The sequence below is a fragment of the Rhododendron vialii genome, chromosome 9a (genome assembly GCF_030253575.1).
Source record: "Rhododendron vialii isolate Sample 1 chromosome 9a, ASM3025357v1".
NCBI classification, from domain to species: Eukaryota; Viridiplantae; Streptophyta; class Magnoliopsida; order Ericales; family Ericaceae; genus Rhododendron; species Rhododendron vialii.
This window is the reverse complement of record NC_080565.1, coordinates 13,880,114-13,896,311: the sequence shown is the minus strand read 5'-3', so window position 1 is coordinate 13,896,311 and position 16,198 is coordinate 13,880,114. Positions and strand designations below refer to the sequence as shown.

Below are 16,198 nucleotides of genomic sequence, written 5' to 3'. Positions count from 1 at the left end.
CTCAGCATCTCCAATCCTTACCCATTTTTTCATCCAAATTTGGATAGAAATTTGAGTTAGAAACTTGATTTGGGTAAGGCATCTCCAATGTTAAACCCATATTTTTACCCAAATCTACTATTGAATGACACACTTGTAATTAATAAGAGTGAAAAGAAGGTTTGAAAAAAAAGGGTATAGATTTGAGTCTCTCCAAATTTGGGTGAGAAAATGAGTAGAATTCTTTTGGGCAAATTGTCAATCTTTCTGTCACGACCCAAATCCAGCTGATTTGAATATCGTGACCTGCCAGTGAGTTTGTCTCACCCAAGGCCTCTATTGACTCTTTATTAAAAGAAATAACCATGACATTTACAGAAGCCTTCTTTAATAATCAACGATCACTTAGAGTGATTTATTCATTATGCTAAAATCAACATAGGCTACATTCTTTTTTTATTCATTACATAACCATATCACCAGCATAATAATATTAATACTCGGCCCGTCTCTCTAATCTTGATTACCTGAAAAGAAAGATTTCAATAACATAAGCCACTGCTTGTGTGAGATTATGAATTATCAGAGTTACATGAGCTACCATGGAATTCTTTTTATCAAAGAGAAATAGGAACCATAACTTCAGTTTTTTATGACTTGAACTGTAACCAAAATCACAACTTCAGTTTTTCATGGCTTAAACTGTAACCAACATCATAAACAAGTTCGTATATAATATAACATGCTGTAAACATAATACGATATACCATCCAACGATTACCGCCAGTAATGAGGGAGCGACCCCCAACATAACATGATGAATTGATCAATTCAGTTGGACACCTGGCTGTGCCCCTTTTTCTATTCTGTCCTTATAACACCATTCCGACTAGTATCTTTAACGTCCCCTAGATTCAGGGACATCGTTCGGATGTATCGATAATACCTTTTTCTATAAACTGTTCAAAACATCATAATTCCATGGTATATTTGATACAAAAGAACTTTATTGTTAAATAACCATAATTTAAAAACATAAACTTTACAAAAATTCATGTAACAAGGATAATTCATAACTCATCTCTTTGATTCCGAAATTAATGGTATGATATATTGAATCGTGCTAGTCCTCCTGACAATTCCCTTCCTCTTTCTTTCTTTCTTTTTTTTTTTTTCCTCTCATTCTCTTTATAGTAGAAGGTCCTTTCTTAATTAACTTCATATGGAATAATTCTAAGAATATTCTTTTATACTCAAGCATATTCCTTTCTTAATTAACCTTATATGGAATAATTTTAAGGATATTCTTTTATACCTAAGTATATTCCTAAAATAATAAAAATCTAGAGGTTTGATGCCGAGAATATTCTTTTGATGCTTGGGATAAAATCTAGAGATACCTAGAATATTCTTTATCCGGATTATTCTTCTTAAACCTCACATCATTACGTCTCGCGATTGACTTGTGCCTCAAATTTGATGCCGCGATGCGCCTTTTGGGATAATATCTGAAAATCTTTTTTAAAAAAACATACATAGGAAATGAAAATTAATAAGCTTCAAGTCATATATATTTCCTAAATCTTAACGGTAAACAGTTCGCTAAATGTTAACTTCTTACTATCTTATTTTTTCCCTTTTTATCATCTTATTTGTATTTTTAAAAATCGGGATGTTACATCCTCCCCACCTTAAGAAGTTTGGCCCTCCAAACTTGGTTAAACTTAGGAGTTGAATATAGTGCGATCATACCTTATTCAAAAAGCTCTAGGTATCGTGTTCTCATGTCATCCTCTTTTTCCCACGTGGCTTCTCCACCGGAATGGTTATCCCACCAGACTTTAACAAGTGGAATTATTTTATTTCTTAGTTGTTTTTCTTGACGATCCATGAACCTAACTGGTCGCTCTTCATAAGTGAGGTCCTGCTTAGTTCTATTGGCGGTGAGGGTAATATGTGCGATGGGTCTGATACATAGGGCTTTAGCATTGATACGTGGAAAACGTCATGGATGTTGGCGAGCTTAGGAGTCAAGGCCAATCGGTAAGCTACCGGTCCTACCTTTTCTAGGATCTCAAATGGTCCAACGTATCTGGGGTTTAATTTTCCTTTCTTTCCGAACTGTAATACCCCTTTCATGGGTGAAATTTTTAGAAACATCCAATCTCCTTCTTGATATTCCACCTCTCTATTTTTTTTCATGGTTTATGTAATCCTCAAGGAGCCACTACTAGCTTACAGTTGGCCCAAGAGCATCCGTAGTGGAATAACCAAAAGTCAATAATCAAAAGTTGTCACATTATCTTTTGGTTATTCCATTTAAAGGGTTACTAAGGTTAACAATGTAGAGGTCCAAACAATCAAAATTGAATAATCAAAACTTGTCACATCATCTTTTCAACTTATAAAAATCTACAAATTGTGTAACGCCCCGAATTTTAGGTACGTTAAAAAGACAATTATATTGAAAACCTCAAAATAGAGTCTGGCTCTTATTGCAATAAAACTCCCACAAGAGTTCAATATTTACACAAATGGAGGGGGATTCTAGGGTTCCTAACTACAGCTCCTTAGCTCCTCCATTCTTGCCAGCTCCTCAGCTCCAAAAGCCTCCACGGTGATCTGCTTACCCTGATCATCTACAAAATCTGACACATTATACCGGCGTCGCCACCCATATAATATGTCAGGGTCACCAAAAAGGCAACACCGTGAGCTACAAAGCTCAGCAGAGTAATCCCATACCCGCTAACCCATACTTATAAACAACAGGAAATAACACATCGATTTCCACATGATACATATATACGCAGCTAACAATGACACATCCACATTCGTTAATCAACTATCGTTGGTGTCCAAGAGTTTCGTGTTTCTCCTGCGCGACTCATCGTAGACCGTGTCAACATATTCATTTACAAAACAATCTTTCAAACACCATTTGTTTAACACAAAACATTTGCATTGGCTCCGTACCGCGGATAACCAAGCTACACACCCAACCTCGGTTCCGCCGTTCCGGACTCCCGAGTATCCTCACAATGGTTCCGCCGTCCCTGGCTCCCATTGGCACACAAAAATATTTGCATTGGCTCCGTAACGCGGATAACCAAGCTACACACCCAACCTCGGTTCCGCCGTTCCGGACTCCCGAGTATCCTCACAATGGTTCCGCCGTCCCGGGTTCCCATTGGCACACAAAAAATATTTGCATTGGCTCCGTACCACGGATAACCAAGCTATACCTCACCATGGTTCCGCCGCTCCGGGTTCCCAATTGGGGGTTTTCGAAATCTAAAAACATCGGTTCCGCCGCTCCGGGTTCCCGAGTATCCCCACAATGATTCCGCCGCTCCGGGTTCTTATTGGGTTTTTCAACACACACAAAACCTCGGTTCCGCCGCTCCGGGTTTCCGAGTATCCACAATGATTCCGCCGCTCCGGGTTCTCATGGGGTTTTTCAACACACACCACACAATGGGCCACCACGTCCGGCCACATTGCGATTTTCGAAAATTCAAAACCTTTTCAAAACACATCTTTTACACATGCACACAACTCACATAATGCCACCCGAAATCGGTCATTATGCTGTTTCAAAAATATTTCCTTCCTCGAAAAACATTTCTTTTCATTACTCACACCCTATGTGTCATGTTTCTACTTTCTCGATTCTCGTGTCTCGTTACATGCAAAGACTCCGCGGTATGACAAAAGTAAGCATGAAACATTCTAACGAGATCATCTAATTCTATAATACTTATCATGCTCAATCACTACTTATAGCATAACGCCACATATGCGGACGCCTTTGGAGTGTATCACTTATGCTTTATTCAAAGCACAACGCCACATGTACGGACGTCTTTGGAGTGAAATCACTTATGCTTTATCACATACCACAAGTAATACAAGCAACTTATATATACATACTCATAATCATCTTAAAGATCGAAATACAATATTTCTAAACAAACGATAAGTACGTAAATAAAGATAACCTACTTTATACTTAAGTAAGTAAATAGGAAGTAAGTAAATGGGAAGTAAGTAATGATTTCCTTACATATACGTTGAGTTAGGGAACAAGGGGTTCTACATATACGTAGGGAAGTGAGTAGAGGTATTCTACCTTACTTCTTGGCGGTAGTCGGCTACGGAAGGTACGTCGGCTATCGGAAAGTACGTCGGTGGTCAGGCGGAGTAACTTCCTATGGTACGCCTTCGGGAGCTTCGAAAGAGAAAGATTTCTCTCGAAACTTCTACTTGACTAATACTACTACTACTTTTGGATCGAGGGGTGGTCGAGTGGCGGTCTAGTGGCGGCCTAGGATGAGTTTTTTGAAGAACTCAAGAACTACTCAAGAACATGAAGAACAAAAGAGAGAACAAAGAAAGAACACAATTTTTTCTAGAGAGAGAAGTTGCTAGGTTAAGGTGTGAGTTGAATGAGAAGCATGGGGTGCTATTTATAGGCAAAACTCTTGGCTCTCTCCCCTCTCACAAGGCCGGCCCTCTCTCTCTAAATCCTCCATGGATTTGCTCCATCAACTCACATCAAAGCATGTCAAGTTTGATTGAAAGCTTGATGGGTTAGGGTATTAGGCTTGCATGGCTAAGAATTGTACCAAAGATTGGATTAAGGAAGATTTGTTTGGAAAGGAGGAGACAAGGGTACAAGATTTGGTTTTAAACAAAGCATGGAGGTACAAATAGGGAGTTAAGTTTGGTTAGGGGAAAGATTCTCCCATGGACTTGAAAGATGTAGAAAGATCAAGAAAGTACAATCCCATCTTCCTCTCTCTCTCCTCCTCTCTCTCTCTCTCTCTCTCTCTCTCTCTCTCCTAGTACACTACACACACACACACATATATATAAATGCAAGAAAGAATAAGAAAGGTACAAAGGTAAAAGATTCACAAAATCAAATACCCATTAAAGAAATCCAATTGGGTACAAAACCCCAATACAAAATAATATTAAGGTTACTTTGGAAAATTTAGGGTTTAAAGGCTACTAAGGCTAATAAGTACTTTAATAACAAAATATGGGCACTTCATCACATGGGCAATAAGGAAAAATGACTAGTTTAATAAGCCCATGTACTTGGTGAAAGAATAACTCTATTACCCAATGGATAATAAATACCCTAACTTTTATTATCCAATGGACAATAATAACTAGGGAACTTTTATAGTAAAATAATCAAGGAGTACTTTTAAGCATGTGACAAAAGCCCTATATTAAATATAGGTGTGGTACCAAGTACCCCAATTAAATAAAAAGACTAGGATTCTCCCCATTAAAATAATAATAAAGTACAAGTCAAATCAACTTTATTGGAAGGTTCCTTAGTCACATCGGTACTTTATTTTGGTCAAAAGGCTTTATTACCCAATGGTTACTAACTTCCCTAGCAGTTATTATCCAATGGATAATAGTTTCCCTTGCAAATAACCATTGGACAAAAGAGTACAAGTACCTTTTATTAAAATAAAATTTTGAAAAGACCACATGTACTTTTATAATAAAAAGTTTATTATCCAATGGACAAAAATTACCCTTGTGGTTATTAACCAATGGATAATGAAGGGGTGGGAGAATCCCCAATAAACAAAGAATAAATGTACTTTGCACATGTTTATAAACCCATTAAAATACTATATCCTTGTACTTATCAAAATATTTTAAAGGAAAGCCTATTGTCCAATGGATAAAAATTACCCTAACCATTATGGACCAATGGGTAAAAGCAAAAGGTTCAAAAGTTTCAAAAGGTCCAAAAGGTTCATCTTGTAACTAGGTAAGTCGGTTGCTTGGTTCCTCCAAGTAGTCGGTTGAAAACTAACTAAATTGGTCACGTAGGTTTTCTAGTCGAGACCAAAATCTATTTACAACGAAATTTACAAGAAAACATATAGCCACTCAAAAGGAAATAAGTAAATTAAATAAAATTCAAATTTTTAACGAAATTTTTATAGACCAAAATTCAGGGTCGTTACAAATTGTGACATAAAAAATAATTTTTTTAAAAATAGTATTCAAACTAATAAAAACAAGTTATTAGAAAAAGAGAAAATAGTTTTTTGCAAACTTTGATTTAAAAAAATTTTTTTCGGGAAAAAGTAAAAAAAATGTTTTTGAAAAAAAAAGTTTTCTTTTTATAAAAAGAACAATTTTTAAAAAAAAGATTTAATAAAAACAACTGTTTTGAAATAAATTATTTTTTAAAACAGTTTTAATAAAAAAATCACAAAAAAAAAGTTTTGAAATAAACAGTTTTTGCAAAAAAATAAAAACTGTTTTTAGTGGTATTTTTCTTAGAAACATGTGGAAAATGGAAGAGATAGAATGTTTTTGTGTAATGATGTGTGCTTGATTGAGGAAATATGGGGATAACTAAATTTGGTTATTGACAAAAGGTTGCTAGTTTTAATTATCCAAGAGTCAAAATTTGATGAGTTGATAAGATATTGCTAAGTTTGGTTATACCAATGTGAGCTATTTTTTGAGTAAATGTTGCTAATTTTAGCAATCTTTTAATTTTAATTATACCACTCCAACAATTATGCCAATAATTACATATCCGATTTGACTTACAAAACGAATATGCAAGCATACGCTTCATGCTTGTTTGAGTAATAGCAATGAGGTTTCCAAATATCATGTTAAGAATAGCTAAATTTTTTAGAAGAAGATGCCATTTGTTTGATGAGAAATAAAAGGGAATATTGAAAATTCGAGCGGCGTTGAAGCAACTACTATCGATATGCTCTAAGGACTTTTATTTTTTATGTTCTTCTTTTAATTATGTTAAGATTGTAAAGGTCTCTAGACTTATGGCTAAAACAGCTCATAATAGAGTTCGGGCTGCTTTAATTTTTGGATGTAATTAGTTTGGTATTTAATGCTATGATCTTGTTCGTCTAAAAAAAAATGGGTAGGCAAATGGGTATGAGATTAGAGATGAATTTTTAGGTTTTTTACTCAAATTTTAGGTATGGATAATAAAATGAGTAAGGATTTGACGTATAACAAGTGGAGGTCCAATTTCATGATACCGTGCCAAGCCTCAGAAGCTTAAAAGATGTTTAATTTCCAATTACCAGATTTGGCAAAATTCGGACGAGCTCGAAATAGTCCCAAACTTGATGGGCTGACTTATTTTCGCGTTCCGATCAATACTCTCCATCCTAAGTCATGATTGATGGTGTTTTTCAGCCTAATTTCTTCGTTTAGGCCTTCAATTTACATTTTTTGCCATTTTAAGAAGCTTTGATACGTTAATAACTCTTAGACCATAATTTCTAATTAGTTGGTTCTTTTTGGATAAGTCTTGTTTTTATTTCCTGTTTTCAATTTTAGGAAAAGCCCCAAATTTTAGGACTTTTTATTTTTTGGCTTATTGTTATTAGGGTTTCGGGTTACGTCTTATAAAAGGCTGTAAACCTAATGTTTGCCTCAGTTTTATCAATAGTATTTAAGAGTTTCTCTTTTTTCTTTGTGCGCAAGATTTGCTCGTGATTATTAGTTGTTTATCTCGTTTGGACTAGTACGCTAACTAGTTTTTATGTACCAGAAAAAACTAGTCCCTTGTGAATTCCGATGAGCCAAATTTAGTGAATCATTAGGCATTACTCATAGATTAGTCAACTAGCCAATGTTAATTAACCACCAAGACTGTTGATATTCAAATTTGCTAATTGTGTCATATTGATGGATTGAAATAGATAAATCAAATGATTAAATAATTAAACAAATTAGTCATTTTATTTTAGCTAATTGTATTAATCTTCACTAATTACCACCAACATTATTGTTAACAACCACATTTGCTAAATACGTGATCTTAATCAAACTGAGCCATTTGCAAACTGTTCGAGGCTTGGCTGGGCAAGAGTTCGTTCGAGTTCGATTCGTCTGCTAAACGAACTGAACCTGAACCTCAATTCTAGGCTCGTTTCGTAAATGAGCCGAACTTGAGCTTAATGGCATTCGGCTCGGTTAGGTTCGTGAACCTATACTTAAATTTAATTAATAATTCAATAGGGGTCTATTTGTAAATGTAAAAAAATTTAAGGTTGTATATATAATTCAATACTTATTTTTCTCCCAAATTCTACACGATTAATGAGAGAGTTTGGGTTCGCTTGAATTTAATGAGCCGAGCTGAACCAAACCTGAGTCTTGATGAGCTCAATTTGAGCTTAGATTTGGCTTAGCTCGATTCATTTGAGTTTAACGAGCCAAACTCAAGCCAAGATGTTCAAGTTCGAATCGAACCCGAGCCGAACTCGAGCCAGACTATTACCTTAACGAACCCAACCGAGCCGAACCTGAGCCTTGAAAAATTTTAACGAGCCGAACTCGAGCCAAGTTATTCAGGTTTGAATCGAACTCGAGCCGAACTCATACCTTAACGAACCTGAGCCGAATTTAATAGGGTTCGGTTCGTTTACAGCCCTAAGCACAATAGGGTTACAAATATTTATATATTTCCTTTTTAGCATAACTAATTCTCGATTTTCAACTTTTAAGTGAATGTAAGACTAATTTTTTATTGGGTTTATCACAATTTTAACTTGGCACCGTCAAAGCGATAATATGATGCACCCAACGCCATCTAATTTTCTCGGTTCATCATTCATTAGAGCTTCCCGTTTAGGTTCTGTTTGGAACTTAAAGAAAGAAAAGGAAAAGAAAGAAAAATTAATTTTTTTTCCCTCCTATTGTTTAGTTGAAAAAGAAAATGAGAAGAAAATAAGCAATTTTAAATTTTGTGAATAGTAAATTTTCCTTCTTATTTTCCTCCTACTTTAATTTCTTTTCCTTTCCTTTCCTTTCCTTGGGTACCAAACAAATTCTTTATTTTATTTTCCTTTCCTTTCCTTTCCTTTCTGTTTGCCTTGCCTTTCCTTTCCTTTCTATTCCAAACAGAAAGGAAAGGAAAGGAAAATAAAAGAGAAAGAAAATGAGAGGAAAATATAAGGGAAAATTTATTGTTCACTGCACTCAAAATCTTTATTTTCTTCTTTCTTTCTCTGCAACCAAACAATAGGAGGAAAAATTCTTTCATTTTCCTTTTTTTTTACTGAGTTCCAAACATAGCCTTAGTCTTCACTCTTCACCAGGCTCCGAGTAACCAACTGCTATTTCCAGTCCTTTCATTCCGTCTGATCGCGAGACGGCGACGATGATAATAATCCGTAAAATCACCATCACCACTTGAGGAAAATGGAAAAACCGCCGCCCTTAAAGCCTCTCTCTCCCCAAGAATGGGAAACCCTAATCGACGACTTCCAGCACGGCGGCGCCCGCCGCAACCGGTGGACCTCCTCCCACTACGGTGGCCTCTCTCTCCTCTCCCTCTCTCTTTCCACCCTCCTCCGCAAGGACTTCCCCCTCAACCCCAAGCTCCACCTCCTCGTCTTCCTCGAACACTACTTTTCCGACTACGCCATCCTCGACTCGGACCTCGCTGCGGCCGAGCACCTCCTCACTCGCCTCGTCGACACCCTCCGAACCCTAACCCTAACCCCCGCCGACGCCTCCTTCCCGTCGCCTCTCAAGGAGCAAATGATGGTACTCACTTCTTCTGTTTTCATTACCCTGAGAATAGACGGCGAATTGGTGCATTATAATTATATAAGGCAGCTAGAGAGCTTGGTTGAGTTGTTGTTGACCGTCGCGAACCGGCCCAACCACGGGCCGGACAGGCAGACCCGGGCCGTGTCGTGCGAGTGCTTGAGGGAATTGGAGAAGGCTTACCCTTGTTTGTTGTCCGAAATCGCTGGACATTTGTGGGGGTTGTGCCAGAGTGAAAGGACTCATGCTTCCCAGAGCTATGTGTTGTTGTTAACTACTGTGATCCATGGTATTGTTTTGTGTAAGGCTAATGTTTCGATTCTTAATACTTCAATCCCGTTGGTTCCGTTTAATATACCGCAGTTTTTGATCACGGAAAAGGGTGGTAGTGGGTTTAATAAGGAGATTTCTGGGTCTAGTTATAAGGAACAAAGGAGGGCTATGTCATTTTTGCTAGAATGCCCTCAACTTTTGAATTCATGTGGGTTGATAGAGTTCTTGTCTTTGATTCTTCCGGTGGCGGTGGCTCTTGAATTGCAGGCGTCCCTTTTGAAGGTGCAGTTTGCTGGGTTGCTTTATACCTATGATCCTTTACTGAGCCACTGGTTTCTATTGATATATAAGCGTTTTTTAGATGCTTTTAATGGGCATGAGGGAGAAATTGCCCGCCGCCTTATGTTGATTTCAAAAGAATCCCAGCATTATTTGGTTTTCCGATTGCTTGCTCTTCACTGGTTATTGGGTTTCATTGGGTGGTTATCAAATGAGAAAAAGAAAGCAGTTCTTTATGCTGGTTTGAGGTTTTATCCTGCTGTATTTGATCCCCTTGCACTGAAGTCGTTGAAGCTCGATGTGCTTGCTTATGGTTCAATATTTTTACTCGGTAACGACTCTAGAACTGGGAATGAAGAAGGTATAGAGAAGGGTCAGGATGACTATGATGCAGGTTCAGGATTATCTGTGGTGAAGCTATTTGAAGATGGTCTGGTTTCGGTATCAGCATTCAAATGGTTACCGCCATGGAGCTCTGAAACCGCGGTGGCATTCCGCACCTTCCACAAATTTTTGATAGGTGCGTCGTCTCATTCTGACACTGACCCTTCTTCCACGGTAGTTCTAATGGAGTCTACCATCTTTCACACTTTACAGGTACATACTAGTTTTCTTCATGCATTCTTTTCTCGTTTCACTTATGATGGGTGATAGTAAGAGGCAAAACATTCACGAGCTCTATATAGGCCACCAATTTAGCTCTTTGACGTACAACTGTACGAGTAATGTCTATGGAAAATCAATACTGTTGATGTAACTATGTATTTAGCAGAAGGAAAGTTGAATAAAACTGAAGTCTAGTTTCGCTATGGCATGTCTTTTGTTTTGTTGTAAGCAAGGAAAGCAAAAACTTGACAATTGCTCCAGCCTTCTGGGGCTCCAAACAATGCTCATAAATAGTAACCGGGTGCTGTTTATGTGATCTAAATGCGAGTTGTTTGCAGGATGAGGAAACTGTTGAAACACATAGACCGCTAGGCTTTTAAAGATCTATCAATCCAGACAATTGAAGGCAAGAAAGAACTTGGAAAGTTGGAAATCCTCCTACTAGCCCTTAGGCATGGCTCCTCACATTTGAATTAGACAACTAATCCTGAACTATCTTCAAGCTAGTGGAAATTCTTTGGGAAATGTACTCTCTTGAATTTGGAAGTCAAAGACTACATAGCAGAAGATTCCGCATTAAGAACTTGCCAATTTACGAGCCATCTAAACCAACTGATAATGAGATATTGTCTATTACCAATAACATAGCAGGACTTCAAGATTCACCTGAGTTAAGTCTACCTTTGTCCAATTCCTCAGACTGTGTTGTGGTATTAACATAATGATATTGTTTCCTAGGACCTAAACAAACACATGTAAGACTGAACATGCAACAAACTAAACTGTAAAATGCATATAATACAGCTAGGGTCAAATTAAACCAGATAATGGGAGGTCCCAAGTGGCTGCTACTTGAGATCCCATCAATATTAGTTTAGATTTGTATTTTATTTTTTCATGGGATGTTATTGCAATTGGCATGCACATTTTGCAGTAATGAGGTGTTAGGCAATTTTTTCTACTTCCCCATGGTGTCCAATGGATGTAACTGTCAGTACATAGGACCTTGCTCGGTTGTGGGATTTGGATTTTGGATTCTAATCATTATCGTAATTCTCTTTCCACTCTTTACCCCTATCTTCAATCATTACTCTCATTTTTCTCTCTATCTCTCTCCAATCATTACCCCTATTTCCAATCATTACTCTATTTCTCTCTACACTCATTACCTGCAAATCCAAATCCAAAATCCCAAAACGAACAGGCTAGGTGACTTAGTAAGATCAATATCTCCTTTGGATCTTGACTATGTAGTGGAGAAGTGGCTGTCTGCTGTTGTAAAACTATATGGCAAGGAACAAATGATTGTAGATTTTTGATGCTTGTTAGAGTGAGGGGTTGTTTCAAATGGCATAAGAATGTAACAGTTCCTTTAGTTACCACATTTTATACAATGGTCCCATATTCCAAATAAAATTTAGAAACTGCCAGCTGAAGAAGAGAAATGTTACTCGAATAGTGGATAAGTACCTTAAGGATATTTGCTTTTTTATCTTCTTGAAGTGCTCCTTCTGCACGACCCATAACAGTTGCTGTGAAATTTTGGATGGAGAAGGGATGTTATTAGGGGAACAAATTGGAGGGAAACTATCAAATTCTATTTTCCAGTGTACCTGCTTTTCACAGGTTGTGCATTTTTCTTTAGTCTCCTTGTCACAAATGTTCCATTTTGATGTCCTGGGAACTTGTGTGCATTTATTTGTTGACTAGGAAGCGATTATGATTACTGTATGTCTATGGTTGACTCTCATATCAAATGGAACTTAGTGAATGTACGCTGCTATGACTTAGTAAGTTTACAGCGTCTACTTGAAGTCCATGATTTGTAGTGGATCTTATCCTAGGACCGGATAGTGGATTGTGGCATTTAACTCTCTGTATAATGGTGCAGAAGTATGTCAAAATAAGGTTAACACAGCCATCCTTATGATTCTGAATTTCTGACACAATACTGATTTCACAATTATATGGATCATTTTGGCAATCTGGGATCATGGGACAATTTAGCAGTTCATATTGCAAATTGATGAGCGTGTATTTATCCCATTCCCAATCTATTGCCATCAAACATAGATAATATCTATTGATCGTGGAGCAAAATGTTGTCGCACATGCTCAACTTTGTGCATTACCAAGAAAGCAAATATGATGCATACACGCAGTACTACATCATGGGACTTAAGAAGTGTTTCACTTTTTTCCTCTTCCCCGCTCTCCCCCAGGAAGAGCTGATTTCGCTTAGCAATCATATTAAGTAGTCACACCCCCCTGTCTCCTCCTAATACTCTCCTGTCCCCTCCATTGGAGGAGTCGATTTCACCGAGCAGTCAATTTTCTAGCTTTGTATATGGGGGCTTTCTCAGTGCAATGATTGAAGATAGTGAACTACAGCTATTTCTTTCTCATTTACCCTAGTAGTTTGTGTTTGTGTCATTACTGTGGAAGGTGACTGATAAAAAATGTTGCTGCTTGATGGAACCAGACCTTTCATTTTCTTTCTTTTCAATCAGACCTTCTCATTTTCATTTCTTGATTTCTCCCTGTTTTTTCCCCGGTGATATTCTACATGAAATTTTCTTTCATCTTTGTACTGTTCCACAGACAATGTTAGTGGAGCTGACATTAGGGTTCAAGGGATTGGTTCCAGTTGTCGTTGCTTTCATTGACCGCTTGTTTGGCTGTCATAAGCATTGCTGGTTGGGAGAGCGCCTGCTTCAGACCTTTGACGAGCTTTTGTTTCCAAAGGTCAAGATAGATTATCGGTTGTCATATTACTTCCCAATATTTGATAGAATTGCCCAGAATGAGACGGTTCCTCCTGGTGGACTGCTAGAGGTGCTCCTCCAGTTCATGATATTCCTTGTTCAGAATCATGGGCCAGACACAGGATTGAAGTCTTGGTCCAAGGGAAGTAAAGTTCTTGGCATTTGTCGAACCCTGCTGATGCACCACCATAGCTCTAGATTGTTCATTGGACTATCTCATCTCCTTTCCTTCACTTGCCTTTATTTTCCTGATCTGGAAGTTCGTGATGTTGCGAGGTATAACTAAGTTCTTTTTCTCTCTCTTTTTCTTGTAAGTTTTTTTCTTTTTGGGCAAGAAGTATAGTTGAACAGAAAACCATTAGGCTCTGTTTGTTTGGATGGAGGCACAGTGTGAATGTGATTCCGGAGCCCCATGATTCGTATGTTTAGAACAGGCTAGAATAGGGATTCTCTGAAAGCAAAGGTGTGGAATAGCGTTAGCTAACAATAAGATTTTTGAATAATCCTGATGAACTCACTAACCCTGAATCACATTCCCGAATAATGTAGGAATCTGTCTTCCTTCCTTCCCCATGGTAATATAAGATTTCGGGTCAAATCCATAGAAAAGGAAAAAGCTGACTCTACTAAGTTTTAATAAATGTTTCTGGGAAAAGATTTCTGAATTATCCAAACATGTGAATGAGATTACCTCAGGCATTAGATTACCAGGCATTTGATTCCTGGTATATCAGATTCCTAATCCCACTCAAGATTATGGGCATCCAACCATAGCTGATCAATTTACCCATCATTAACACATTGTTGATATTATTATCATACTCAGAGAAATGTTCATTTTGCAGGATGTACCTGCGAATGTTGACCTGTATTCCAGGAAAGAAGCTCAGGTACATTTTGAACAGTGGAGACCAACTCCCTGGGATCGCACCATCTCCCCAGTCGAGCTTGTACTTCAATGTACAACCTCCACCCTCTGACAATCATAAAAAATCTAGGGCAATTTCGTCCTACATCCACCTTGAGCGGGTGATACCACTCCTAGTAAAACAGTCTTGGTCTTTGTCTTTATCCACTCTAGGGAGTGGTGTTGCAAACACTGCTTATCTAGAGGGCATCACAGACAGTGAACCCTCCTCAGTGGAGCCAAGGGAGGTTGATGGAAACACTAATAACCAAATTCACTCGGAAGTGGAAAGGGTTGACCGTCCACATGAGCCGTTACGTGTTATGGATTCAAAGATATCTGAGATAATTAGAATCTTGAGGCAGCATTTTTCCACTATACCTGATTTAAGACACATGCCAGGGCTCAAGATTAGGATACCTTGTAATTTGAGGTTTAAAACAGAACCATTCAATCGCATATGGGGAGTTGATCTGGCTGATAAGAATTTTGATGGACTAGATTCACTTCCTGCTTTATATGCAACTGTGCTTAAGTTTTCTTCTTCAGCACCATATGGATTAATACCATCCAATCACATACCTTTCCTTCTTGGGGAGCCTCCTGAAATAGACTATTCCGTGAGCAATGGGGTTTCATTAGATATTGTTCCTATAGAAGATGGTTCCAGAAAAGAAGAAAGCTACAAGGCTCCTGTTACGCTTGAATTGGAACCACGGGAACCTGTGCCTGGTCTTGTTGATGTTTCCATTGAAGCAAATACGGAAAATGGCCAAATCATCCGTGGGCAAGTGCAGAGTATCACTGTTGGAATTGAAGACATGTTTCTAAGGGCTCTTGTTCCCCCAGACATTTTAGAAGATGCAATGCCTGGTTATTATCTAGACTTGTTTAATGCTCTCTGGGAGGCCTGCGGTTCTTCTACCTACACTGGGCATGAGGCCTTTCTACTGAAAGGAGGCAAAAGGGCTGCAGCAATTAGTGGGACCCGATCAGTGAAGCTGCTTGAGGTTCCTGTCACCGCTTTGATCTGGGCAGTTGAGCACTACTTGGCACCTTTTGTGGTCGGCGTTCTTGGTGGACCCCTCATTGATGTCGTGAAAAATGGGGGTATCATTAAGGATGTCATATGGAAGGACGTGGCTTCGGAGTCTACGTTTGGTGATGCTATTTCTGATACTAATTTTGATCGGGGCCCACTTCGTCTGAAGTACTTAGAAGACGAGGGCGAAAGAGAGAATCAGGTCAGCAAGAAAAACATGGGTTGCTTTCTTATTTTGGTATTCCTCCCACCTAGGTACCATTTACTTTTCCAAATGGAGGTATGTGATGTTTCTACTCTAGTTCGCATTAGAACCGATCACTGGCCATGCCTTGCTTACATTGATGATTATCTGGAAGCTTTGTTTTCTGATTAGGAGATATATTTGTTTAATTCTTTTGTTTCTTCTCAACAGTTTGTTCGGTTACTGCTGATATGTTGTCTGGTTGTTTCTGTTTGTACCTGTTTCCCATAGTTTTCCCCCATGGGAATTACATTTTGACACTCAAGAATTGTGTACATACTCTGAAAGTATTAGCACTCTTTATCATGTTTTCTGTTGCTGTATCAGAACCTCCAGAAATGTACTTTCCCATGGCATTTCCTTCATAAATTTGAATGCTTTGTAAGGCAAAATCTGTAATTTGTAGGGTTTTTTTTTCCCGGTACATCGGAAATTCATTGTAGTTACTTTCTGCTAACCGTTGCAGTGTTTTATTGCATTCTTAATCTGTCTGATTCACTAGATCAAAGACCTTCAAG

General features: G+C 38.1%; 1 protein-coding gene across 1 annotated transcript; it reads left to right on the top strand.

Annotated features, from left to right (window-relative positions):
- The first annotated feature begins 9,088 nt into the window (after positions 1 to 9,088).
- Positions 9,089 to 16,072, top strand: LOC131301284 (uncharacterized). Its single transcript, XM_058327482.1, has 3 exons — positions 9,089 to 10,713; positions 13,324 to 13,763; positions 14,333 to 16,072. Exons 1-3 carry the CDS (start codon positions 9,214 to 9,216, stop codon positions 15,810 to 15,812), a joined length of 3,420 nt encoding a protein of 1,139 aa, XP_058183465.1. The 5' UTR covers positions 9,089 to 9,213; the 3' UTR covers positions 15,813 to 16,072.
- Positions 16,073 to 16,198: the final 126 nt, after the last annotated feature.

Excerpts from the sequence above, each read along its gene's own strand:
- LOC131301284 (XM_058327482.1), top strand. The coding sequence starts at position 9,214 with ATGGAAAAACCGCCGCCCTTAAAGCCTCTCTCTCCCCAAGAATGGGAA. Across the intron at positions 10,714-13,323 it reads CCATCTTTCACACTTTACAG|ACAATGTTAGTGGAGCTGAC; the intron begins GTACATACTAGT and ends ACTGTTCCACAG. Across the intron at positions 13,764-14,332 it reads GAAGTTCGTGATGTTGCGAG|GATGTACCTGCGAATGTTGA; the intron begins GTATAACTAAGT and ends TTCATTTTGCAG.